The 26,295-nt window shown below is 43.5% G+C and overlaps 2 protein-coding genes across 2 annotated transcripts in view; one reads left to right on the forward strand and one right to left on the reverse strand.

Moving 5' to 3' along the window:
- Positions 1–19,932, forward strand: part of LEPROTL1 (leptin receptor overlapping transcript like 1) — a 44,007-nt gene extending 24,075 nt beyond the window's left edge. The window contains exon 4 of the mRNA XM_054497947.2: positions 18,855–19,932. Within this exon, the coding sequence (XP_054353922.1) occupies positions 18,855–19,085 (231 nt within the window). The 3' untranslated portion in view covers positions 19,086–19,932. The remainder of the gene's footprint in view (positions 1–18,854) is intronic.
- On the reverse strand, positions 13,661–26,167 carry MBOAT4 (membrane bound O-acyltransferase domain containing 4). Its single transcript, XM_054497929.2, has 3 exons — positions 26,049–26,167; positions 20,117–20,341; positions 13,661–14,624 (listed from the first exon to the last, which is right to left on the reverse strand). The coding sequence occupies exons 1-3, from the start codon at positions 26,165–26,167 to the stop codon at positions 13,661–13,663; spliced, it is 1,308 nt and encodes a 435-aa protein (XP_054353904.1).
- Between the last annotated feature and the right edge of the window lie 128 nt (positions 26,168–26,295).

Below are 26,295 nucleotides of genomic sequence, written 5' to 3' on the forward strand. Positions count from 1 at the left end.
AACAAAGTACCACAGACTGGGTAGTTTAAACAACAAGACATTTATTTTCTCACTGTTGGAGGCTGAAAGTCCAACAGTAAGGTGTCAGCAGGTTCAGTTTTTTCTGAGATCTCCTGGAGGGGTGGCCTGCCCCTCCACACCAGTGGGTATATCTCGTCAGGCAGGACGAGAGACTGAGAAAAGAAATAAGACACAGAGACAAAGTATAGAGTAAGAACAGTGGGCCCAGGAGACTGGCGCTCAGCATACGGAGGACCTGCACCGGCACCGGTTTCTGAGTTCCCTCAGTATTTATTAATTACTATTTTCACTATCTCGGCATGAGGAATGTGGTAGGAAAGCAGGGGGATAGTGGGGAGAAGGTCAGCAAGAAAACATGTGAGCAAAGGAATCTGTGTCACAAATAAGTTCAAGGGAAGGTACTATGCCTGGATGTGCACGTAAGCCGGATTTATGCTTCTCTCCACCCAAACATCTCAGTAGAGTAAAGAATAACAAAGCAGCATTGCTGCCAACATGTCTCGCCTCCCTTCCTCTTTTACTAATTCTCCTCAGCACAGACCATTCATAGGGATTTCCCATCCCACGAGGCTATATTTCAGACTATCACATGGGGAGAAACCTTGGACGATACCCGGCTTTCCAGGGCAGAGGTCCCTGCGGCTTTCCGCAGTACATTGTGCCCCTGGTTTATCGAGACTGGAGAATGGTGATGATTTTTACCAAGCATACTGCCTGTAAACATTTTTTTAACAAGGCACATCCTGCACAGCCCTAGATCCCTTAAACCATGATTCCATACAACATGTGCTTTTGTGAGCTCGAGGTTGGGGCAAAGTTACAGATTAACAGCATCTCAGGCCAAAGCAGTTGTTCAGGGTACAGGTCAAAATGGAGTTTCTTATGTCTTCCCTTTCTACACAGACACAGTAACAGTCTGATGCCTCTTTCTTTTCCCTGCAATCTCCCTCCTTGGCTTGCAGATGGCCCGTTCTCCCTGTGTCCTCACACAGAAGTGTTGGGATTATAGGCGTGAGCTGCCGCTGCACCCTATCTAGTTTTTTTTATATAAACTTTACAATTCACTTGTCAATTTCTATTTTGTGTCTGTGTCCTAATTGTCTGATTTTAGAGGGATGCCAGTCATATTGGACGAGGGACCATGCTAATGACCTCATTTAACCTTAATTACATCTTTAAAGCCCTTTCTCCAAATATAGTCACATTCTGAGGTACTGGGAGTTAGGATATGAATCTTAGGGGAATACTACTCAGCCCATAACAGCTATATATGAAAATATTAACTAGGTATTTTTTAAATATGGAGAATTTTTTCATGATTTTTTTATAAAAATGCTTTTAAGTTGGGCCTAGCAGCTCATGTCTATAATCCCAGCACATTGGGAGGCTGAGGTAGGCAGATCACTTCAGGACAGGAGTTCAGGACCAGCCTGGCCAACATGGCAAAATGCAGTCTCTGCTAAAAATACAAAAACTAGCAGAGCGTGGTGGCATATGCCTGTAATCCCAGCTACTAGGGAGGCTGAGGCAGGAGAATCGCTTGAACCTGGGAGGCAGAGGTTGCAGTGAGCCGAGAGCGTGCCACTGCACTCCGGACTGGGCAACAGAGTGAGACTCCATCTCTAAATAAATAAATAAATAAATAAATAAATAAATAAATGTTTTTAATGCTGCCATTAAACTACCTCAGATAAAATAATAAAATTATAATTGATTGTCATTATTACTAATGATTTTTGCCCCAAGCAAGTTTCTGAAAAGTGTCCAAATAGCTCATCCCTTTGAAGCAGATTCTGAGTTGGAAAATCTGTTAACAGTTGCTTCCTCCATAACAAACATAAAAGAACAGCATGGATCCAGATCTCCCCCAGCCATTTGGGGAAAAATAGAAGAATAAGAACTATCATAAGACTGCACGTGCATGAGATGTTACATGATACTCTTTTAGTTGTAAAATATAAAGAGGGCAAAATGTAAATGGTCGCTTAATAAGTTGTATGTATTTGTATATGCATATACATATATATGTATATTTTTTTTAACTGTGGTAACAAAATACATAACATGAAATCTACCATCTTTGTTTAATTTTGTTTCTGAGACGGGTTCTTTCTCTGTCACCCAGGCTGGAGTGCAGTGGTGCAATCTCAGTTCACTGCAACTTTCGCCTCTCTGGCTTGAGCAATCCTCCTGTCTCAGCCTCCGATGTAGCTGGGACTACAGTCATGAGCCACCATGCCTGGCTAATTTTCGTATTTCTTTTTAGAGATGGGGTTTCGCCATGTTACCCAGGCTGGTCTTGAATTCCTGGGCTCAAGTAGATCCACCAGCCTTAGTCTCCCACAGTGCTGGGATTACAGGCATGAGCCCCCACACCCAACTGTTTTGTTTTTCTTTTCAAACAGGATTGGCTGAAATACCGTCTTAAATTATTAAGTGTACACTTCAGTATTGTTATATACTCGCATAATTCTATACAGCAGATCTCTAGAACTTTTTCATCTTGCATGACAAACTACTCCCATTCCCCCTCCTCCCAGCCTCTGGCAGCCACCATTCTACTCTATTTCTGTAAGTCTGACTCCTCTAGGTACCTCCTATACATGGAATCATATAGCGTTTGTTCTTCTGGGACTGGTTGATAAGCTGTATATTGTTTACTGATTCCCATCCCCTTTTATCTCAGGAGCCTTGAAACTACATTTACTCGATTCCCTTACCTCCAGGGTTCTGTGTTTCATCTACATATTGTGTTTTGTGTGTTTTGTTGTTTGTCGTTTTGGGGTTTTTTTGTTTGGTTTTTGGTTTTTGGTGTTTTTTTTTTTTTGAGATGGAGTCTCACTCTGTTGCCCAGGCTGGAGTGCAGTGGCGCCATCTCGGTTCACCACAACCTTGGCCTCCTGGGTTCAAGTGATTCTCCTGCCTCAGCCTCCCGAGTAGCTGGGATTACAGGCACCCGCCAACATGCCCGGCTAATTTTTTGTATTTTCAGTCGAGACGAGGTTTCGCCCTGTTGGCCAGGCTGGTCTCCAACTCCTGAGCTCAAGTGATCCGCCCACCTCAGCCTCCCAAGGTGCTGGGATTACAGGTGTGAGCCATCACACCCAGCCTAGATATTGTTAATAAAATAAACTCATGAGATGACTTGGAAACCTGAAGGAAAGCAAAAGACATCCTTCCTCTGCCAGCAGTGGTATGAGGGCTTTGGTGTGTTTTTTCTGGGGCTGACGAGACTCCATTGCACTGCTTTTTACCCGATGCGGGGATATGTGATTCTGGCAGTGGTTTCTTGGCCTCTGGATGGCAGTAGAAATGTCCTGGCCTCTGGATTAGGGGTGTGGGGTCTAACAGGAAAGCTGGTGGAGAGCTCCTTATCTTCTGCTCCCCCAAGCATTCCAGTGATTTCTTTTTTGTTTTCTTTTTATCTTTAAAAAAAAATTAGGCTGGCACAGTGGCTCGCCCCTGTAATCCCAGCACTTTGGGAGGCCAAGGCGGGCAAATCACTTGAGGTCAGGAGTTCGAGACCAGCCTGGCCAACATGGTAAAACCCCATCTCTACTAAAAATACAAAAAATTAGCTGTACGTGGTGGCACGCGCCTGTAATCCCAGCTACTCAAGAGGCTGAGGCAGGAGAATCGCTTGAACCCAGGAGGCCGAGGTTTCAGTGAGCCGTGATCATGCCACTGCACTCCAGCCTGGGCAACAGAGCGAGACTCTCTCTCAAAAAAAAAAAAAAAAAAAAAAATTTAACTTTAGGTGTCAAGGTAATTCAATGTGGAAAGAATCATCTCTTAAAGATAATTCTGCTGGGATAACTGGATATCCACATGCAAAGGAATGAAATTGGACCCCTACTTTACTCTGTATTCAAAAATTCACTCAAGATTTTTATGTAGAGTCAAGGTGTCACTGTGTTGACCAGGCTGGTCTCAAACTCCTGTCCTCAAGCAATCCTCCCACCTCAGCCTCCCAAAGTACTGGGATTATTGGCCTGTGCCACTTCACCCAGTCTAGTATTTTCATATAAACTTTAGAGTTAGCTTGTCAATTTCTATTTTTAGAAACTTTTGGGAGGGCCGGGCATGGTGGCTCACGCCAGTAATCCCAACACTTTGGGAGGCCAAGGCGGGTGGATCACTTGAAGTCAGGAGTTCAAAACCAGCCTGGCCAACATGGTGAAACTCCGTCTCTACTTAAAATACAAAAAAAATTTAGCCAGGTGTGGTGCTGCATGCCTGTAATCCCAGCTACTCGGGAGGCTGCGGCAGGAGAATCCCTTGAACCTAGGAGGTGGAGGTTGCAGTGAGCTGAGATCGCACCATTGCACTGCAGCATGGGTAACGATGCAAGACTCTCTCTCAAAAAAACTTTTGGGAGTTTGATTGGGATTGCATTGAAGCTATAGATCAATTTGGGGAGAATGAATCTTAACAATTGTAACAGTTATCTATTGCAGCACAGCAAACCACCCAAAACCTATTGACTTAAACCAATAATCATTTGTTCAGCTCACAAATCTGTAATTTGGTCCGGTCTTAACAGTAAGGGTTTGTCTGCTCCACATGGTGTCAGCTGGGGGTTGGTGGATCATCTCCCAAGATGGTTCACTTACATAGCTGGCAATTGGTGCTGGATGTCTAAATGGGAGCTCAGCTAGTATGAAGGCCAGGGGTCTCTGCTCCTCTCCATATAAAACTCTGCCTCTCCATGGCAATGTGGCTTTCTTACATCCATTCGAAGAGTATGAATCATCCCAAGAAAACCAGTCAGAAGTGTATAGACATTTTATGACCTACCTTAGAAGTCACGAAGCATCACTTCTGCCATACTCTAGTGGTCAACCCAGTTGTGTAAATGTCCCCCCAGGTTCAAGGGGAATGACCATAGACCATTCAATGGGAAGAGTGTTAATGTTACATTGTAAGAAAAGCATATGGGAGGGAATATATTATGGTGTCCATCTTTGGAAAATGCAATCTGCCACAACAATGTTGAGTATTTCAATCAATGAACATGGTATATCTCTCAATTTATTGAGGTTTGCAACATCTCTCAGCAGTGTTTTATAGTTTTCCAAGTACAAGTCTTACAGTCATTTTACTACATTTATTCCTAAATATGTCAGGTTTTCTAATGTCATACTAACATTTCTCTCTTTCGCTCTGTCTCTCTCTCACTCACACACACATACATATACACACATATAAACCTCAAGTATGACATATGTTTGCATGGTTCCCATGTCTATACTTATTCCTGCTTAGGAAGCTCTATCCAGACCTGTAATTTATTCATTTAGTCAAACAATAAATAACATAATTTCAATCAATGAAAAGTAAATGAACCAAATAGAGCAGAGTGAGGAGATGGGAATGATGGCATGGGAATGGGATTTATTTTAGACAAGGTGTTCCTCTCTGGCAAGATGTCATTTGGACAGAGACATGAATGATGTAAAGGAGCAGCATCTCTCTCCATAGAGACCTGGGTAAGAACATTCTGGATAGAAGGACCAGCAATTTCAAAGGCTCAAAGGGAGGAATATGCTTTTTTTTTTTTTCCCAGAAGATAGCAAGGCCATTGTACCTGGAGTGCAGTGAAGAAGAAACCACCAAAACACAAAGTTGGTAAGATTGTTAGTCTCATACTGTCTCTTATAACCTAATCTCAGAGGTGACATACCATCACTTCTGTCATGTAATATTCATCACACAGACCAACCTTGATTCAATGTGGGATGATGAGGATGCCGGAAGACGGGATGGGTCACTGGGGCCACAATGATTTTTTGCAGTTTTTGATCTTTTCATTAGGAACTGGGGAATGGAAATTCCTGTATCTGACTTCCCTCTTCCTTATCTACCCAGTAGTCTCTTGCACACTTGTTTTCATATAAATTTTCAAACCTATAAAAAATAGAATACATTGAACTCCCAATCAACCAGTTTCAACAATTCTGAGCACGTGGCTGTTCTGTTTCATCCATGTATTCTCCATTCTCTCTAACTCAGATTATTTTAAAGCAAATCCAAGACGTATCATTTAATCTGTGAATATCTCTAAAATGTGACCCTTCCTTATTCTTAAGAAAAATCACAATATGATTATTACACCTGAAAAAGTTAACAATAAAGCTTTACTATCCAGTTAGTGTTTAAATTTCCCTATAATATCCTTTCAAAGTCGGTTCATTTGAATCAAGATCTAAACAAAGTCCATATATAGTTCATAAATATAATTTATTATATAGTTATTTACATAACTATATAAACAGAAAAAAGTATAAAAATAAAATGTACTTAGGGTCAGCTGCATATTTAAGAAATGGGGAGGAAATTACCTTTGCTCTTCTCTTCAATCCTAAACAACATGTTCCCTTGAATTCAGGTCATTACCATGAGTGTCATCCATTAGGAGTTAACATAATGTTCTTTCTACAGGGAAATGTCATCTAAGCTCTAAACAAACAATTTAGAAGCAAAGTTGTGGAAAGCATTCCTTTAGTAAGTTCAGAATGCCAGAAAACATCACCTCACATGTCCTCAGGCTAATGAATCCACCTAAGGCACTCGATGTAACATATCCAGATTGGCCACGAAACTAAACCAAAGTATCACTTGAATCTTATGAACTGCACAAATTCCCTGCAAGGAAAACATACATACATAATTATCTCACTTGTTGTAACTTAAAAGGTGTTTCTGAAGAAAAAGGTGCAGCAAGAACCAAGCAAGACAAAAATACTTCCTTAGAAATAATCTGGCATCTCTAGCTGTTGTTATGATTGTCCCTGGAAACGAGCCAAAACAGATTAACAAGTATCTGACTGTTATGAGCTGCCAAATATAGGCTAAGAAATTAAACCTACTATTCAGGAAAGAAAGAGTCAAAGAAGTTAACAGTGTTTTCTTAGTAGGAAAGAACTATTGTCGACTCTCAGTTTTTTGATGAGCCACAAAAATATCACTTTGTTCTTTTTATACAATAGAAAACAAATGGAAGGAACATAATAGGAAATGCCAGGTGTTTATAAAGAACCTTGAGCACTCAGCAGATTTTCTTCCATTGCTTTCTATAAAATTCTTTTGGATGAATAGAGGTAGGTTGGGAGATGGATGCCTTACTTTTTCCGCTTAATGTGTTGAAAAATTAATAGAGCACTTATACAATCATAATGCCTTCAGTTTTAAAATTAAATACTCTAAAAGGAATATTTTATCCACATCCTGTTTTGGCGTACTAGGAAACTTGGGGCCCAGAAGGAATTGCTTGGGTCCCACAGTTGGCCTGTGCTAGAACTGGGACAGGGCCAGAACTCCTGCCTCCAGGAGAGGGGTTCAGACTGCTTCCCCATGAGATGGCTTTGCTAACATCCAAATCAGCCATTATCAGGAAGAAAATGCTAAAGTAGTCACGGCCATTTTAGTCTATCATTTCCTTTGAAATGTTTTGGAAATAGATGCATTTAGACATTTGGAAAAAGCTCACATAAAGTATAATCACTATCCCTTCACCTCTTAGTACTGAACTCTTAGACTATGGAGAATCAAGTTTTCTGAACCATCTTCTATGTTATAAATCTGTGAAGAATCTGTTGTAAGTGATTTGAATGTACTATCTGATAGTTGGCATTCTAATCAGTATAATTACTAATGATTGCAATTGGTCATTGCAATGCCCATAATCTATCTATAATCTTGCCTGCCACTCACCTCCTGTTGTGTGGCCCAGTTCCTAGCAGGCCGTAGATCAGCAGTGGGAGTCAGAGACCCCTAGGTTATACCATATAGCCTAGGTGTGTAGCAGGCTAGACCATCCAGCTTTGTGTAAGGCCACTCTATATGTTCATACAATGACAAAATAGCCTAACAATGCATCTTTCAGAATGTGTCCCCATATTAAGTGACACAAGACTGTACCTTCCATTAGGCCCCATCTCCCAACACTGCTGCACGGAGGATTAAGTTTCTAACATTTGAACTTTAGGGGACACATTCAAACCATACCAGCCTCCTTTTCCAAGTTCTCATGGAATTGATGAATCCAGTATAGATGAATCAACAGACTGAATGTGTATCAGTGAAGCCTTCCTGTGGTTTGCTTTATGAAACTACATGGATAGAAAAAGGCCAAGGTTGGATTGTCTCCTATGGAGAAGTTTAACTACTGGAGTGGATTGCTAAACCTGGGACATATATTAAAGCCACTGGCTGCCTGTTGATCATGACAACTGTCTACAGATTAAGAAGGAGGCCAGCCCAGCTTAGTAGCTGCTATGATTCAGAAGGATGGGGCTGCACTATGAGGGTAGTATATTCAGAATAATATGTTGACAGGCCAGACTAGCACTATGGGAGGCTGAGGCAGGAGGATCACTTGAGGCCAGAAGTTCAAGACCATCCTGGCCAACATGGCAAATCCCCATCTGTACTAAAAATACAAAAAAATTAGCTGGATATGGTGGCACATGCCTGTAATCCGAGCTACTTTGGAGTCTGAGGCATGAGAATCGCTTGAACCCAGGAGGTGGAGGTTGCAGTGAGCCAACATGGCACCATTGCACACCAGCCTGGGTGACAGAGTAAGACTGTGTCTGAAAAAAAAAAGAAAATACAAAATAATATGCTGACAGATATGCTGACAGATATCCTGAGTTCTCATGACACTTCCTAGGTGATGATGCCTTTTCAATCTATAAATAATGAAGGCTATAGTTTCTTGCTGCTCTTAGAAAGGCTAATGCTATAGCTTTCTGCTAAACATTTTCTTATTAAGCTTTGCCAGCATCCTGAGCTTGATGGTTTTCATGGCCTAGCTTACCCTCCTCTTAGGGATTTCTTAATCACCAAACTCTCAGACACTATTTTCAAACAAATGAATGAGATCCCCTGGGGACCTGAAAGAGCTGCCAAACCTCTCAGAGTGATTCGGCTGATGAAAGTGGGAGGCCAGAGGTCAGGAGGTGTGTGCCCACTGGGTGCTGTTTCCATGGGTTACTGAGCTCTAGTACATGGTCCACAGAATTGAGTTCACTTGTCCAGGGCCACTGCCTGCAAGACAGAGACAGCTGGCCCCGTCCGTGCATTTGTAAGGATAGGCACGATTCATCAAAATACTATTCTATACTTGGGAGGCAGACGTGGGAGGATTGCTTGAGCCCAGGAGTTCAATGTTGCAGTGAGCTATGATTGTGCCACTGCATGCCAGCCTAGGTGACAGAGTGAGACCCTGTCTCAAAAAAAATAAAATACACACACACACACACACACACACACACACACACGTATATGTATTCTGCTTGGGCCAATAAATGGGCCAGAACAAGACAAAAAGCAGGGGTAACCTGAGGGTTACTTCTAGATCAAGCAAGAGAAGGAAAACATCAAATCCAGATCTGGAAGTAAGATCAGAGCACATTAATGAGAGGATATTCCAGAAGGGTAGTGATTGAATTTTTTAAAAAGAGGGGGTGGGGTGTCAATAAGCAGGTACTACCAGTCATGTAGGAAAGGGAACTCAGGAGCAATGGGCAGAGTCTTGGAAGTAACAGAATGGGTAACGAAGGATAGGGAAACTGTTGCCAAACGGGAGGGAGCAGCGGGGGCAGGGGTTGGGAAGTGAACGAGTTAAGATCTAACAAAAGAAACAGGACTGGAAGGAGACACCACCTCTCTGTTTCTGCCCATCTTGGATCCGGGCTGTCCTCTGGGCAGACAGAGGGCTCCAGTCTACATCTCTGGCTCCAACTTCTTTCGTTAGATCAATTCCCACAAATCACTTTCTACTGTCCAGATAAATGTTCTTTCTACTACTGTCCAGAGAAATGAATCATTCTCTACAGAATGCAAATAGAAAAAGAAGGAAGTAGACGTCCTGGTTTAACCAATCAGAGGAGTAGAAATTACCCCTGGCCATCAGTGGGGAGATAGATTTTGAGACCAGATTGCATGTTAAAAGGCTTTGTTAACCAAGTTCTTATTTTAAATTTAACATTCCTTCATAAGCATTTCTCTAATCATGAAGAGTAGTCACTTAAAAAAATTACGGGGCTGGACACGGTGGCTCATGGCTGTAATCTCAGCATTTTGGAAGGCCAAGGAGGTTGGATCGCTTGAGCTCACGAATTCGAGACCAGCCTGGGCAACATGGCAGAACCCTGTCTGTACAAAAAAATAAAAAAAATTAGCCAGACATAGTTGTGCGCTACTGTAGTCCCAGCTACTTGGGAGGCTGAGGTGGGAGGATTGCTTGAGCCCGGGAGGCAGAGGTTGCGGCGAGCCAAGATCGTGCCACTGCACTCCAGCCTGGGTGACAGAGCCAGACCCTGTTTCAAAAAAATATATATATTGAAGTGTAACATATATATGGAAACTTGCACACATCTAAAGTGTACCTCTCAAAGGATTTTCATCAACTGCACACACCCATAGACAGCTCCCCAGAAGTGCGCCTATAAAAAGCACTCTTTTTTTCTTTTTTTTTTGAGACAGAGTCTCTTTGACTATTCCCAACTCTGGGAAACCCCATTTATCTACTTTGTCTCCTCTGAGATACTGAGTATGGTGACAGAAAGTATAGAACCCTTCTGGTTAAGGCACTACAAGTTTTGGGTTTGTGTGTGCGTGTTTTTAAATAGAGATGGCAACTCCCTATGTTGCCCAGGCTGGTCTCAAACTCGAGGGCTCAAGAGCTCCTCCTGCTTCAGCTTCCCAAAGTGCTGAGATTACAGGCGTGAGCCACTGCGCCCCACCAAGGCCACTACAAATCTTTGCCATCTCTGTTCATCAAGACCCTCACTGTGTTATGTTCTGAGTGCTGAGATTGGGCTTGTGGTTTGCCTTCATGTTAATCAGTGATATTGACCTATAACTTTCTAAGTTATCTATAACTTCTAACTTAGTATTATCTTTGCGAAGTTTTAACGATTAAAAGTGTATTAGTCTGTTCTTGTAGTGCTATAAAGAACTACCTGAGGCCGGGAGCGGTGACTCACACCTGTAATCCCAGCACTTCAGGAGGCCAAAGTAGATGGATCACTTGAGGTCAGGAGTTCAAGACTAGCCTGGCCAACATGGTGAAACCCCGTCTCTACTAAAAATGCAAAAATTAGCTGGGTGTGGTGGCATGTGCCTGTAGTCCCAGCTACTTGGAAGGGTGAGGCAGGAGAATCGCTTGAATCCAGGAGGCAGAGGTTGCAATGAGCTGAGATCACACCACTGCACTCCAGCCTGGGTGACAGAGCGAGACCCTGTCACACACACACACACACACACACACACACACACACACACACAAAGAACTACCTGAGACTGGGTAATTAATAAAGAAAAGAGGTTTAATTGGCTCACAGTTTTACAGGCTATACAGGAAGCATGGCTGTGGAGGCCTCAGGAAACTTAAAATCGTGGCGGAAGGTGAAGAGGCAGGAGGCACGTTTTACATGGCTGGAGCAGGAGGAATAGAAAGAGCGGGAAGGTGCTATGCACTTTTATAAACAACCAGATCATGTGAAAACTCACTCACTATTATGAGAACAGCAAGGGGGAAATCCACCCCCATGATTTAATCACCTCCCACCAGGCCCCTCTTGCAACACTGGGGATTACAAGTCAACATGAGATTTGGGTGGGGACACAGACCCAAACCATATCAAAAAGCTTATTTGCAATTTTACATTTTGAAAACGATGAGAAGGATTGGTTTGGAATACTCAACAAACTGAGATACCTGTATAGTGCTTTCTATGGTGGGATAGATGTCACCCTAGATAAGCAGATGGTTTTACATAGAACATAAATAAATAGTTTTTTTTGTTTAATTTGAACAAGCATGTATTTCTTTTAGTGAGAACTGGAGCAAAATAGAATTAGCACACCAAACCCAATTTTCATCACTGCCATTGCTTAGAAGGACAGTAAGTTTTATAAGTAAGTTGAATTAAAGTTGATTAAAGAAAAATGGTAATTACATAACAGTACAGGTGACCTGCAGATGTGGCAGTAATTTGTAAGTGCTAGTTAAATGACATTGCTACTGCATAATTTAGAAGTCCTAAAACCTTTCTCTTGTGTATTTTAAATCCTAACAGGAAGAAACAGAGGGAGTTATTTAGGATATGCCAAGAAAAAAAGAATCAAACCCACCCTCAAAGTCATATTAAAATAGTGTTTACTTCCTGTTACTGATCTCTTTGTAAGACATGTTTATGAGTCAGCTTTGTATTTAACAATTATGTAAATAGTTATCATGTGGGTTTTTACTTTATTAACATATACCTGGGAATAATATCAGCCATTTATTTTTAGGACAATTTTTTTTCAAATTTAAAAAAAAAAAATTTTTTTTTTTTTGAGTTGGAATCTTTCTCTGTCGCCCAGGCTGGAGTGTAGTGGTGTGATCTCGGATTACTACAACCTCCACACCCTGGATTCAAGCAATTTTCCTGCCTCAGCCTCCCAAGTAGTTGGGACTATAGGCGCCCACCACCACACCCGGCTAATTTTTGTATTTTTAGAAGAGACGAGGTTTCACCATATTAGCCAGGCTGGTCTTGAACTCCTGACCTTGTGATTTCCCCTGACCTTGTGATCCGCCTGTCTCGGCCTCCCAAAGTGCTGAGATTACAGGCATGAGCCACAGCACCCGGCCCAAAAAAATTTTTTAGCAGATGGGGTCTCCCTCTGTCAACCAGGCTGGAGTACAGTGGCACAATCACAGCTCACTGCAGCCTCGAACTCCTGGGCTCAAGAGATCCTTCTCAGCCTCCAGAGGAGCTAGGTCTTTAGGTGCATATACCATGCCCACCCAAATATATATATATATATGTGTGTGTGTGTGTGTGTGTGTGTATATATATGTGTGTATATATATATCTATTTTGAGACAAAGTCTTGCTATGTTGCCCAACCTGGTCTCAAACTCTGGGCCTCAAGCAATCCTTCCACCTCAGCCTTGCAAAGTGCTGGGATTACAGTTATGAGCCACTGCACCTGGCCCAAATTTCCAAATATAGAAAAAAAATGTTCAAACTTAATAATGGATATAAGTCTGTAGTCCACATAACAAACCAATATGATAATGAGTTAGGTTTTGTTTTGATTTTGTGTTCCTAAAGTTCCCATTCCAGGATCAGGTGGGCCAACTGAACACTAAATTTTGGGGTGTTTATATATAGAGCGTTTGCCATCTGGTTCACAGCACTTTGTGTTTTTGTGTATCACTTTACTTAATCTTTGCTTCCACATCTAGACTGTAAACCGTAAGGGAAGAAACCACATCTTTTTCCTTTTTGTATCCTCAGTACCAGCAGAATAGCTTGCTAAAGTAGATATACAAATTCCTACTGCAAGTCACTGGGTATATTCATCCAAAACTTTAGAAAAAATTTTATTATGGAAAAGTTCTGTAAACCTTAAGGGAAGAAACCACATCTTTTTCCTTTTTGTCATCCTCAGTACCAGCAGAATAGCTTGCTAAAGTAGATATACAAATTCCTACTGCAAGTCACTGGGTATATTCATCCAAAACTTTAGAAAAAATTTTATTATGGAAAAGTTCAAATGTATGCATTATTGATGCATCATCTGGCACTTTCTAAACTATTTCCTGGGTGTTTAAGATGAAAGCCAGGGAAAGATGTCAGTTACATTTGTGCTTTTTCTTCGCCAATAGCAAAAGCAGAATACAGTACACCATAGGAAAGACACTGTTGTACGAATTACAGAGCAACCAGAGAGAGGAGAGGCTCCTGACCTCCACAGCCAGCATGATGTAGGCAATGATCAACTGGGTGTGGGCCCAGGTGAGGGTTCTATAGAACAGCCTCATCGGCCAGGATCTGATAAACTCATTGGCAAAGGAGTGAATCAGGTAGTCAGCTTCCACCATCACGGCCCAGCAAAGGAAACCAAACACCTGTCCTGGATGGAGTCCATGCCACCAGGCAGAGAAGGCAAACGTCTGCAACAAAGGCCAAGCCCTGCTGTGCTGGAATACAAGCCGTCGGAGCCATTGAGCTGTGCTTTGGTTCCACTTTCTTGCGAACACAGATATCCTGTGGGTTCTTTCCAGGGTCCAGATGTCCGCATCGGGGACATATCCCTCCTCTCCAGGGCTCTGACCAAGCTCAGGCCCAAAGCCCGCTGCGTGGAGGAGGGAGTCATCCAGGATCCAGTGGGAGTAGTAGGTGAGCTTGAAAAGCCCAGCTGTGGTCCACGCGACATAGATGCACTCGAATTGCTGGCAATCGGTCAGTCCCGCTCCTGCATCCACCACCGTGCTCACTGCCACGTTTAGGCATTCTAGTCCAAGAATCTGCAGACCCCTCCAGCTCAGAGCCCAGAAAGAGTGCCTGGGATACAAAACACTGGACCCTTGAACACGAGCCTGAAATCGCTGGAAGGAGCACAGAGAGCCTCCCAGGAGAGCAGGGAAAAAGAGCAAGTAGCTGAAATAGGGCAGCACCTTACACACATGCTCAGACAAAGAGCTCCTGCTCCTGATGCCTCCAGATGCTGCCTCCACTTTCCCCTCACAAATGTCCAGAGAGAGGGACGTGACCCTCTGGGTCAAGAGCATGAGAGAAGAAAGAGTGATGCAGAACCTGCAAGATAATTTTTTAAAGAACATAAAAACACTCTGTATTTATTCTCTCTCTCTTATTCCAGTCTGTCATACATGATCTCACAGGAAATAGATAGGTCTGTACAGCTAAGATTAATTTCATGGCCTGCAGGACCCCATACAAAATAAATCTTAAAATAAAATAAATCAATCTTATTTATTTATTTTTTTATCTCGGCCTCCCAAAGTGCTGGGATTACAGGCATGAGCCACCGCCCCTGGCAATATTTATAGATCTTAAGTATACAGTGGAGCTTAAGTCTAGACTAATATACCCCAAACTTTTAAGAATAGTTACCTCTAGGGAATGAGATTAGCATAAGAAGATCTTTCACTTTTTGCTTTGTTTGAATTTTTTGTAATGATCATGTGTGTTTTATAAATAAGTATATGTATATCTGTATGAATATGTGTGTATATTTGCATTTTTTTGTTTGTTTTAAAGAAAAAAAGATGCACACATTTACACGCATGTTCAACTTGAGAAGCTTCCCAGGGATCTCAGAGATTCATCCCGTCTTCCATCCCGAAATCTTCCATCCTGAATAGGAGAATTTGCCTGGGAAATTTTACTTTAACAGCTGAAGACTCTTGAATTAATTCAGAACTACACACTACTCCAATTTGAAAGTTGTGGGAATAAAAATGGAATCATGGCTGAGTGCAGTGGGTTCCATCACTTTGGGAGGCTGACGTGGGTGGAACCCTTGAGCTCAGGAGTTCAAGGCTGCAGTGAGCTATGATTGCACCACTGCACTCCAGCCTACGCATCCAAGTGAGACCGTGTCTCAAATAAAAAAGAGAAAAAAAAAAAAAGAAGAAAGGAAAAAGAAAAATGAAGTCACTTGTGTTAAAAAGCAAAACAAAACAAAACACTTCTGACAAACAGAGCCAGGAAAATGTATGAAGAGAGAGTTCTCAATGCTTGTATGTCTGATAACAAAAACTACCACAAAAGACTGCAAAAACCACAACCTTGCACAAAAACCATTGCAACCCTACACACAAAAAAATACTTTTGTGAGGTCACCTGTCCAGCCACTGCCTGCCCAGCCACAGACTGGCATCACACTTGTCATTGAGCCTGTACTCAAGGATAATGATTTCAAAACAATTATGTAATGCTCCTTATTTTTCTCTTAAAAAACTTTCTCTTACCGGCTGGGTGTGGTGACTCACGCCTGTAATCCCAGCACTTTGGGAGGCCAAGGCGGGTGGATCATGAGGTCAAGAGATCGGGACCATCCTGGCCGATATGGTGAAACCCCATCTCTACTAAAAATACAAAAATTAGCTGGGTGTGGTGGTGTGCGCCTGTAGTCCTAGGTACTCGGGAGGCTGAGGCAGGAGAGTCGCTGGAACCTGGGAGGCGGAGATTGTAGTGAGCCGAGATTGTGTCACTGCATTCCAGCCTGGTGACAGAGCAAGACTCCATCTCAAAAACAAACAAACAAACAAACAAAAACTTTGTCTTCCTCTACCTACCTGAATACACATATGATGGCACACCCAATTCCTAAATAAGTATCATTTTCTTTTTTTATTTTTTTGGAGACAGAGTCTCTCTCTGTGGCCCAGGCTGGAGTGCAGTGGTGCAATCTCAGCCCACTGCAACCTCTGCTGCCTCCTGGGTTCAAGCAATTCTCCTGTCTCAGCCTCCTGAGTAGCTGGAATTACAGGTGCACAGCACCATGCCCAGCTAATTTTTGTATTTTTAGTAGAGATAGGGTTTCACCATGTCTGCCAGGCTGGTCTTGAACTCCTGATCTCAGGTGATCCACCCGCCTCAGCCTCCCAAAGTGCTAGGATTACAGGTGTGAGCCACTGCTCCCAGCCATAAGCATCCTTTTCTTTTTTCTTTTCTTTTCTCTTGTTTTGTTTTTCCTGAGACACTGTCTCACTCTATCGCCCAGGCTGGAGTGCAGTGGCACCATCTTGGCTCACTGCAGCCTCTGCCTCCCAGATTCAAGTGATCCTCCTACCTCTCCCTCCCAAGAAGCTGGGACTTCAGACATGCGCTACCACGCCTAGTTAATTTTTGTGAGGTTTTTTTGTAGAGATGGAGTTTCATTAAGTTGGCCAGGCTGGTCTCAAACTCCTGGCCTCAGCCTCCCAAAGGGCTGCGATTATAGGCATGAGCCACCACGCCCAGCCCCATCATTTTCTTTTAGGGAGCCTCTTTCTATTTGTTATTTAGGGTGACATCAGGCAGGATCAAGTAAATGGGGAAATTAAACATTAGTCAGAGATGCAAATAAGAGAATGATGAGGAACATTGTGGGAAATGTTGATTATAATATTTCCAAGAAAGGCCTACAAAGATTAGGATCAGAGACTTGGGAGAAATTTGCCATAGAGGAAACAAAAACTCGGTAGTGAAGAAAAGATAGGAAGCTGAAGGTTTTAAATACGAACCAGGCCCTGGCTGTAAGACTTTGCCTAATGTGGGATTTGTACTGAGGAATGGATCACAGTGTGTGCTGAGCCATTAGCAATTTGAAATATGGTCTTAGCCAATCACCTGAGCTCTTACTGCTTCACCATCAAAGATCCTGCTGGCAAGATTATTGAGGAGAACAATGAATGAAAATGAAGCTCGGCACAGTGGCTCACGCCTGTAATCCCAGCACTTTGGGAGGCTGAGGTGAGGCAGGCTGATCACTTGAGCCCAGGAGTTTGAGACCAGCCTGGGAAACATGGCAAAACTCCGTTTCTACAAAAAATAGGAAAATTAGCCCGATGTGGTGGCGCATGCCTGTGGTCCCAGCTACTGAGGAGGCTGAGGTGGGAGGATTGCTTGAGCTGGGGAGGTCAAAGCTGCAGTGAGCCATAAGCATGCCACTGTGCTCCAGCCTGGGCAACAGAGTGAGACCCTGTCTCAAAAAAAAAAAAAGGAAAGAAAATTACAATGACACACTCTACAATCAGGAACGCTGTCCTGTGGAGAGAAAACAACAGTCTTCTAACTGCTGCTGTTTCTATCCATGTGTCTGAAGATTTAAGAAAAACTGACCCGCTCACTTGACTGATACTCACTGAAAGCAAGGTAGCCTCCAAATGCCACCAAACCCTGCTCACTCACTCTCTATTATAGGCTGAATGTGCCCCCAAAATTCCTGTGCTTATGGTCTAACCCCAGTACTTCAGAATGTGACTGTATGTGGAGTTAGTCTTTAAAGATGTGATTACGGTTAAATGAGGTCATTAGGATGGGTGCTAATCTAATATGCACAGAGTCCTTATGAGAACAGACAATTAGGACACAGATACATGTGCAGACAGAGGAGTGACTGTCAAATGGACATAGGGGGACACCGCCACCTGCAAGCCACGAGAATGGCCTCAGAAGAACCCAGCCCTGCTGACGCCATCATCAGTGACTTCCAGCCTCCAGAACTATGAGGAAATGAATTTCTGTTGTTTGAGCCACCCAGTCTGTGGCACTGTGTGATGGCAGCAGCCCTGCCCGACTAGCAGAGCCCCCCCATTCCAGGTCTGCTCCAGCCTCCCTCACATCCAGCCAGATCCTGTTGCCCTCCCAGCCCCATCAGGCCCCAGCTCCCTACTGAAATCCTGATTCACTCCATCCCATTTGGTACTTCCTACGCCCCACCCACCTGCCATCTTGCCTTTTACTTAGAGCAGCCAACCTGAAGCCTTTGGTGAAAATAGTCTTTTTTTTTTTTTTTTTTTGAGACAGTGTCTCCCTCTGTCACCCAGGCTGGAGTGCAGTGATGCGATCTCCTATCTCAGCCTCCTGAGTAGCTGGGATTCCAATTATGCCCAGCTAATTTTTGTATTTTTAGCAGGGACGGGGTTTCACCATGTTGGTCAGGCTGGTCTTGAACTCCTGGCCTCAAGTTATCTGCCTGCCTCAGCCTCCCAAACTGTTGGGATTACAGGAGTGAGCCACCGTGCCTGGCTGAAAATAGTCTTCACAGGAAAATTAAAAAAAAAAAAATTCTGGGTATAGTCAGGAGGATGGCAAAGCAAGTGAACCAACCACAGGCTAGAATCAGATAGGTGACCACCTGGAGCATCACAGCCTCTGTGCTCCAAGTGACCCTGAAGCCAGTTGTGATCACCAGAGAAAGCCAGGAACATGAGATCTCCAGATCACAAAGCAATGTTTCCCCTCATCTCAGGGATCTTGCTGATTCATAACAACACTTCTCTAGACTGTAATTAGCTCTTGATTTCTGTTTTCTAGATGGGGTGCCTACCCTTCTTCAGCAAGATGGGAACAGCTGAGTCTGAAGGAAGAGAAACACTGACACAGCAGCTGCCTTTCCTAGCAGCCGCCATGGGAAGATTGTTACCTGCAAGCGGAGTGTCCACTCAACCCGTGCTGAGGCTGGCAGACTGTGCTGAGTCACTTCCGGGCAGGCCTGCTCTGTGGGCTCTAGGATTCCTGCTTTGCCCTCCCTCTCAGGCACAATGACAACTACTGCTCAGTGCCAGACACTGCACCACGTAGGCAACACGTGGCAGCGATGATTAGTCACAAAATCACATTTATATTCGTTCTAATGAAACTGCCATTGCAAAATTATAACTGAGACAGTGAAAGAAGTCTGACCTAACCAACTCCATCTTGCTTCTAACCTCCAAGCTGTCCTTGTTCATTCCTGGGACTCATTTTGGGAGGAACTTAGTTAATAGCTTACAGTTTCAAACAAAGACAATCACAGACCTTGCCCAAAACAAACCCCCTTCTTGCCTGGAAACTAGACTGCCTTTGTAGGATTAACAAATTAGCCAAAAGATTAGAAATTATGGTTTAGGAGTCATGCAGCTGGAGATGACAAGATTCTGACCCTCCCCCAATTGCTCCTGGGGATAACATTACTATTCTAAGGCCTAAGATCAGTGCTTGAGATATTTTGCAGACCCTGCCCTTGACGGATCAGCTGGTACTACCCAGATCGATAAACTGGCTCATCTTATCTTGTGGCCCCCACCCAGGAACTGACTCAGTGCAAGAAGACTGTTCTGACTCCCTGTGATTTCATCTCCAACCCAACCAGTCAGCACTCTCAACTCACTGGCCTCCCCCTACCCACCAAATTATCCTTAAAAACTCAGATCCCCAAATGCTCGGGGAAACTGATTATGATTACTCCAAACGCTTGGAGTAATAATGAAACTGGCCTGTCTCCTGCACAGCCAGCTCCCTGTGAATTACTCTTTCTCTACTGCAATTCCCCTGTCTGTCTAGGCAGGGGAGAAGGTGAACCCATTGGGTGGTTACACTAACATTCACAACAATCTTGCAACACAGTATTGTTAGCCCCATATCTTTTTCCAGAAAAAGAAATGAGTCTGAAAGAGGTAAAATGACTTGCTCAAGGTCACACTGGTCAAATGTGGAAGAATTAGGACTCCAACCCAACACCCAGGTTCTCTCTGCTACCACTGTGATACAAGCAAACCGCAGGTGGGCTGAGCATGACCAATGAACAGGCTGCTTACCTCACGGAAGGAGGCTCATGCAGATAATACTCAGTGTAGTGCAGACCCAGGTGACACAAGGTCTGCCAGCTCATCTGAAAGCAGAAGGTCCACCTGTGGACTTGCCGCGGGGCCAGGGAACAGAGGAGAGCCACGGCGCAGACAGCAGGGGTGAAGACGAGCACGGCATAGGGACCCATGGCAGCCACGGCCAGGGCACCTCCTCCAGCCAGGAGAAAGAGGTACCTGAAAGAGAAGGGACACCTTGGGGAGAATGACTTAGAACAACACAGCAAAGGAATCACTGCAGATGTCACTCCAGGGAACCCGATCTGGTAGGCCCCATGCAACACCTAAAGTAGCCGTGCTGTTTGCACTCTGGGGCCTTCCTTTTGTTCTTCAGAAGAAAAGAATCACGGGAGAAAGAACCAGGGTAAATTTGTAAATTTCCACCTTGGAGACAAATCTTTTTTTTTTTTTTTTTTTTTTTTTTTGAGACAGGGTCTCTCTCTGTCACCCACGGTGAGTATAGAGTTGCAATCATGGCTCACCACAGCCTTGACCTCCTGGACTTAAGTGATCCTCCCACCTGGGAGGGACTACAGGCATGCACCACCATGCTTGGTTAGCTTTTTATTTTTTTAGAGATGGGGTCTTCGTGTGTCGCCCAGTCTCAAACTCCTGGCCTCAAGCGATCCTCCTCCCTCGGCCTCCCAAAATGCTACGATTGCAGGCATGAGCCACACCCCTGACCTGGAGACAAATCTCAATTCCTGCCTTAGTGGCCCTGGAACCTCTCTCTTTGATGCCCACCATTCAAGGGATTCCCACCCAAGGTATTCCACCGCCTGCCCCTGACAGTCCCGGAAGTCTGGCTAGCAAGGACATCTTTGAAATCTCCTGGTACGTCATCTGACTGAAAAGTGCCGTGAATCTAGTGTCAAGGATCTAGAAGAGCGCCCTAGGCATCCTCTCAAGACGAGTGCCTTCCTTTTCACAGGGTTGTGCTACCCGGAAGTGTTCCAGAGGCTGACAGAGAAAGGAGACTCAACACTTCCCTTTGAAAAGTGAAAACTCAGAAAAATCTTTATATCCACCCTTCATCCTTACTACTGCACTTTAAGATCTTATGAGTTAGGATTTTGTTTTGTTTTATTAAAGTTTATACTTATTAAAGTTTAGGCCAGGCACAGTGACTCACACCTGTAATCTCAGCAGTTTGGGAGGCCAAGGAGGGAAGATCACTTGAGGCCAGAGTTTGAGACCAGCCTGGGCAATATAGCAAGATCCCATCTCTAAAAAAAAAAAAAATTTTGAGAGCCAGGCATCATGGCCTACCTGTAGTCCTAGCTACTCAGGAGTCTGAGGTGGGAGGATCACTTGAGCCCATGAGTTAGAGGCTGCACTTGAGCCATGATGACACCATTACACTCCAGCTTAGGTAACAGTGCAAAATCTTGTCTCTAAAAAAACCCAAAAAGTTGTTACAGTTTATTATATCCTGTCACGAAAAATCTGCACAGTCACCGCAGATGAAGTCATTGCAGAATATTTCTTTTTTTTTTTTTTTTTTTAGACAGAGTCTCGCTCTGTTGCCTGGGCTGGAGTGCAGTGGTGTGATCTTGCTCACTGCAACCTCTGTCTCCCGGGTTCAAGCAATTCTCCTGCCTCAGCCTCCGGAGTAGCTGGGATTACAGGCACCTGCCACCATGCCCGGCTAATTTTTGTATTTTTAGTAGAGATGGGTTTTTGCCATGTTGGCTAGGCTGGTCTCTAACTCCTGGCCTCAGTCTTAGACACTGTCTTGAACTCCTGGTACAGTCTTAGACACTGTACCTAAGGTGATCCGCCCACCCCAGCCTCCCAAAGTGCTGGGGTTACAGGCGTGAGCCATCGCGCCCAGCCATTGCAGAATCTGGACTGTTTTTTGTCAGCACCAACACTGGCTTTTGGGGCCCCCTGACTTTCTTCATTCTGTCCTTGCATTCCTTTTGGTGTTTTCTTGACGTCTTTTTCTCTCATCTGGGCTATGTCTTGCAAGTTTATGCTTGGGTTCACTTTTCTTTACATAATCCAGGGAATCATAAATCATGCCAGTTATCTTGTTACAACAAAATGGGATCAGAATCTAAATACAAAGATGATCTCCATCTTATATATCTTGTCCATGAGATCTTGTACATTTTGGCTAGTTTTTCCCAAATTTCTTTCTTATTACTGTTGCCTTCCCAGAGTGAAGGATAACCGTGACTATATGTTTCCACCAAAGTCGTCAGTTGATTATGAACTCCTTTGAATGGGTAGCTGCTGTGTCTTTCATGATAGTGGCCAATTTTCAGGTGGCCAGGGAGGAAAAGAGCAGTGTTTTGTCTTGTTTTTGAGACAGGGTCCCTGTTGCCCAGGCTGGAGTGCAGTGGCACGATCATGACTCACTGCAGCCTTGACCCCCCCGGATCAAGAAATCCTCACACCTCAGCCTCCCTAGTAGCTGGGACTATTGACACGCACCACCATACCTGGCTAATATTTTTTATATTTTTTGTAGAGATGGGGATTCGCCATGTTGCCCAGGCCGGTCTTGAACTCCCAGACTCATGCAATCCTCCTGCCTCAGCTTCTCAAAGTCCTGGGATTACAGGCATGAGCCAGGGTCCCTGGCCAGTGTTTTTTTTAATGTTGTAAAATACCCACATTGATGAAATGGTTTGTGAATCATGCCTCTCTCTCAGAAGGCAAGGAGATGCGGATCTGCAGAGGCCTGGGAAGCTTCACATTATGCTCACTTGGTTCTTCCTTCTGCATTATATGGAGGCTTGTTTTTTAATTGGTGCCAAACTAATAAAGCTGAATGAAGGGGTCAGAAAAAGTGTGAAACAGCTGGGCGTGGTGGCTCATGCCTGTAATCCCAGCACTTTGGGAGGCTGAGGCAGGCAGATCACTTGAAGTCAGGAGTTCGAGGCCAACCTGGCTAACATGGTGAAACCCTGTCTCTACTAAAAATACAAAAAAAATTAGTAGGGTATGGTGGTGGGCCCCTGTAATCCCAGCTACTCGGGAGGCAGGAGAATCACTTGAGCTCAGGAGGCAGAGGTTGCAGTGAGCTGAGATCGCACTGCTGCACTCCAGCCTGGGTGACAGAGAGAGACTCCGTTTCAAAAAGAAAAGAAAAGAGAAAAAAAAGAAAAGAAAAGAAAAGAAAAAAGGACCCACTTGTCCTTTTGACTCGCTGGGAAAGCGACTCAAAGAAGCCTAGGATTTCTCTACCAACTCAGAACCAGGAAACACCATTGCAAGGCAAATGTGTGTCACGGCTCCAGGCACAGTGCCAAGTACAGGTTAGCAAGAACCACTTTCTTTCTTGGGGGAGAGCGTTAAGTGTCTCAGTGTGAGAGCATCTATTACTCAAAAGCCTGGGCCATTCCTGTGCTTCTCTTTGAGCCTATGCTTGGGGTGACTTCCCCCCTCAACACCCCAGTTAATATTGTGGTCTAAGCCTTCACTTCCCTGCTATGGGAAAACAAAAGGGGGAACATTTATCCTTTACACAGCAACCCTCCCACCCACAGGCAGCTCCCCTAGGAGATTTATAAACATTAAATTGTCTGTACATGGACAATGTAGAATGTGTGACTTAGCGATTGCTTATTTCATTCTAGGCATAGTGCTAATAATCCTTTACGAGAAATGTATTTATTTAATACTTAAAATAACCCCATGAGATAGGCATTATGTTTTCTGTTTTACAGATAAGAAGAGGGCATTTGGGTGAAGTATATTGACGTACACAAGGACACTTAGTTAGGTGAGGGAGTCAAGACAACAGGCTGAATCCAAAGTGAGAAGTCTTTTTTGTTTTATTTTTATTTTTTTGACAGAGTCTCTCCCTGCTGCCCAGGCTGGAGTGCAGTGGCATGATCACGACTTACTACAACCTCAACCTCTTGGGCTCAAGGGATCCTCCTGCCTCAGGCTCCTAAGTAGCTGGGACTACAGGCATATACCACCACACTTGGCTAACTTTTTGTACTTTTTGTAGAGACGGGGGTTTTGTCATGTTGCCCGGGCAGGTCTCAAACTCCTGGGCTCAAGCTATCCACTTGCCTCTGCCTCCCAGTTACTGGGATTACAGGTGTGAGCCACTGCATCTGGCCAGAAACTGAGCAATCTTCACCCTAAGGTAACTCCATGAGGATTAATCCTTATTTTTGCACTCATGTTGCTTTATTGTTTTGAGAATCTTTCTCAAAAGGAAACTTCTTTACAGCTGTTCCGCAACTCCAATCTCCATAAGTGAAGTTAAGGGCCATCAGACAGTTGTGAACACGTGATCATACCATTGTTTAATCAAATTCCACAATCCTAACTGATCGTTAGATACAGCCATATTTTATTTAAGAATCCCAATATACAAAAATCCTAATTCCCAAAATAAGTGAATTATTAGGAAGTGGCCCTTTGGCAACAGATTTTCACTTTACAAAAGGACATTCCACAAAACCTTGTTAAAAATAGGGACTGTCAGGGAAAAAGGGTTGAAAAACTAACTCTTGGGTACTGTGCTCACTACCTGGGTGATGGGATCAATCATACCCCAACCCTCAGCATCATACAATATACCCATGTAACAAACCTACACATGTACCCCTTGAATCTAAAATAAAAGTTGGAATTATTTTTAAAAATGTATTTCAAATTAGCTGGGCATGGTGGTGTGCACCTATAGTCCCAGCTACTGGGGAGGCTGAGGCAGGAGAATCCCTTGAATCCAGGAGGTGGTGGTTGCAGTGAGCCGAGATCGTGCCACTGCACTCCAGCTTGGGTGACAGAGAGAGAGACTCTGTCTCCAAAAATATATATAAATAAATAAAATTAAAAATGTATTTGCGACTTTTCAATTTAACAGAAAGTCATGTAGCCATGTTAACAGTACACTCACCATTTCTGTTCTATGTTCAGTTAAGTTCTTGCCTTTTGACTATGTTAAAAAAATAAAATCTTATATGAGCAATCTAAAAAAATAGGTGCTGTCTCTAATGTGTTGAGGTTATTTGATATTTAAAAAATCATTACAATCAAGTCATCACATCTCTAATGACAATAATTTTTGAACTTCAATTTATCGTATAGCTAATCTAACAAGATTCATTTTGACTTATTTCATTTCTCTGAGAATTCATATAAAGGCACTTTAAAAATCACGTTTAGTTATAATAAAACTTATACTGATGTAACTTTATATAAAATTTAATTTGATTGAAAATGATAAAATTCCATAAAATTAGGACTGTTCAAGAATATCTGAGATCCATGGTTGACAGAGATGTATCCATTTGGAGAATTCCTGTACCATTGCAACAACCATCTCTCCTGAGAGTTTATTTTCATCCATCTGCCATTTAAAGTGAATCCAGCAAACCTTACGTCAGTGCAGACAGGATGTGAATTTCCAGTTTAATTTTACTCTGTTATACATATTCATTATCAAACAATCAATAATCAGTGACAGTGAGAGTAAGTTAAAAACAAGTGTAATTAATATATTGTAATCTTCACATCTGCAATCTACTCTGCGTTTTCCCTACTATAGTATTTCTGAATTTTTTTTTTTTTTTTTTTTTTTTTTTAGATAGAGGCTTGTTCCATTGCCCAGGCTGGAGTGCAATGGCGCCATCTCGGCTCACTGCAACCTCCACCTCCTGGGCTTAAGCAAGTCTCCTGCCTCCCTCCCGAGGAGCTGGAACTACAAGCATGAGCCACCATGCCCAGCTAATTTTTTTTGTATTTGTATTAGAGACAGGGTTTCGCTATGTTGGCCAGGCAGTTCTCAAACTCCTGGCCTCAAGTGATCCGCCCGCCTCAGCCTCCCAAAGTGCAGGGATTACGGGCGTGAGCCACCACACCCAGTCACTATAGTATTTCTGGATGTAAGAGTAAAAATAGCCATCCAGCCTACCTGGCACGAGTGGAGAATGAATCCATGATGCAGAGATAATTGAAGAGAAGTGCAAAGGGAAATGCAGCCCCCTGGTAAAATGATATAGGATGGAGAAAGAACAGCCGAAGCCACTCCATTAGGGACCAGAACAAAAGAGCCTGTCTTTTCCAGTGTCCTTAACTGATGCCTTCCCCCAAGAGTAATCTCAACCAGGCTGTCTCTGGTCTTTTTATCTGGTTTAGCAGGGCTAGGGTGAGCAAAAGGC

The sequence above is a fragment of the Pongo pygmaeus genome, chromosome 7 (assembly GCF_028885625.2).
Source record: "Pongo pygmaeus isolate AG05252 chromosome 7, NHGRI_mPonPyg2-v2.0_pri, whole genome shotgun sequence".
Taxonomy (NCBI): domain Eukaryota; kingdom Metazoa; phylum Chordata; class Mammalia; order Primates; family Hominidae; genus Pongo; species Pongo pygmaeus.

Coding starts and splice junctions, on each gene's coding strand:
- MBOAT4 (XM_054497929.2), bottom strand. CDS start 26,167: ATGGAGTGGCTTCGGCTGTTCTTTCTCCATCCTATATCATTTTACCAG. Junction 20,342..26,048: donor TCATTCTCCACTCGTGCCAG/GTAGGCTGGATG, acceptor CTTCTCTTTCAG/GTACCTCTTTCTCCTGGCTG. Junction 14,625..20,116: donor CATGAGCCTCCTTCCGTGAG/GTAAGCAGCCTG, acceptor ATTATCTTGCAG/GTTCTGCATCACTCTTTCTT.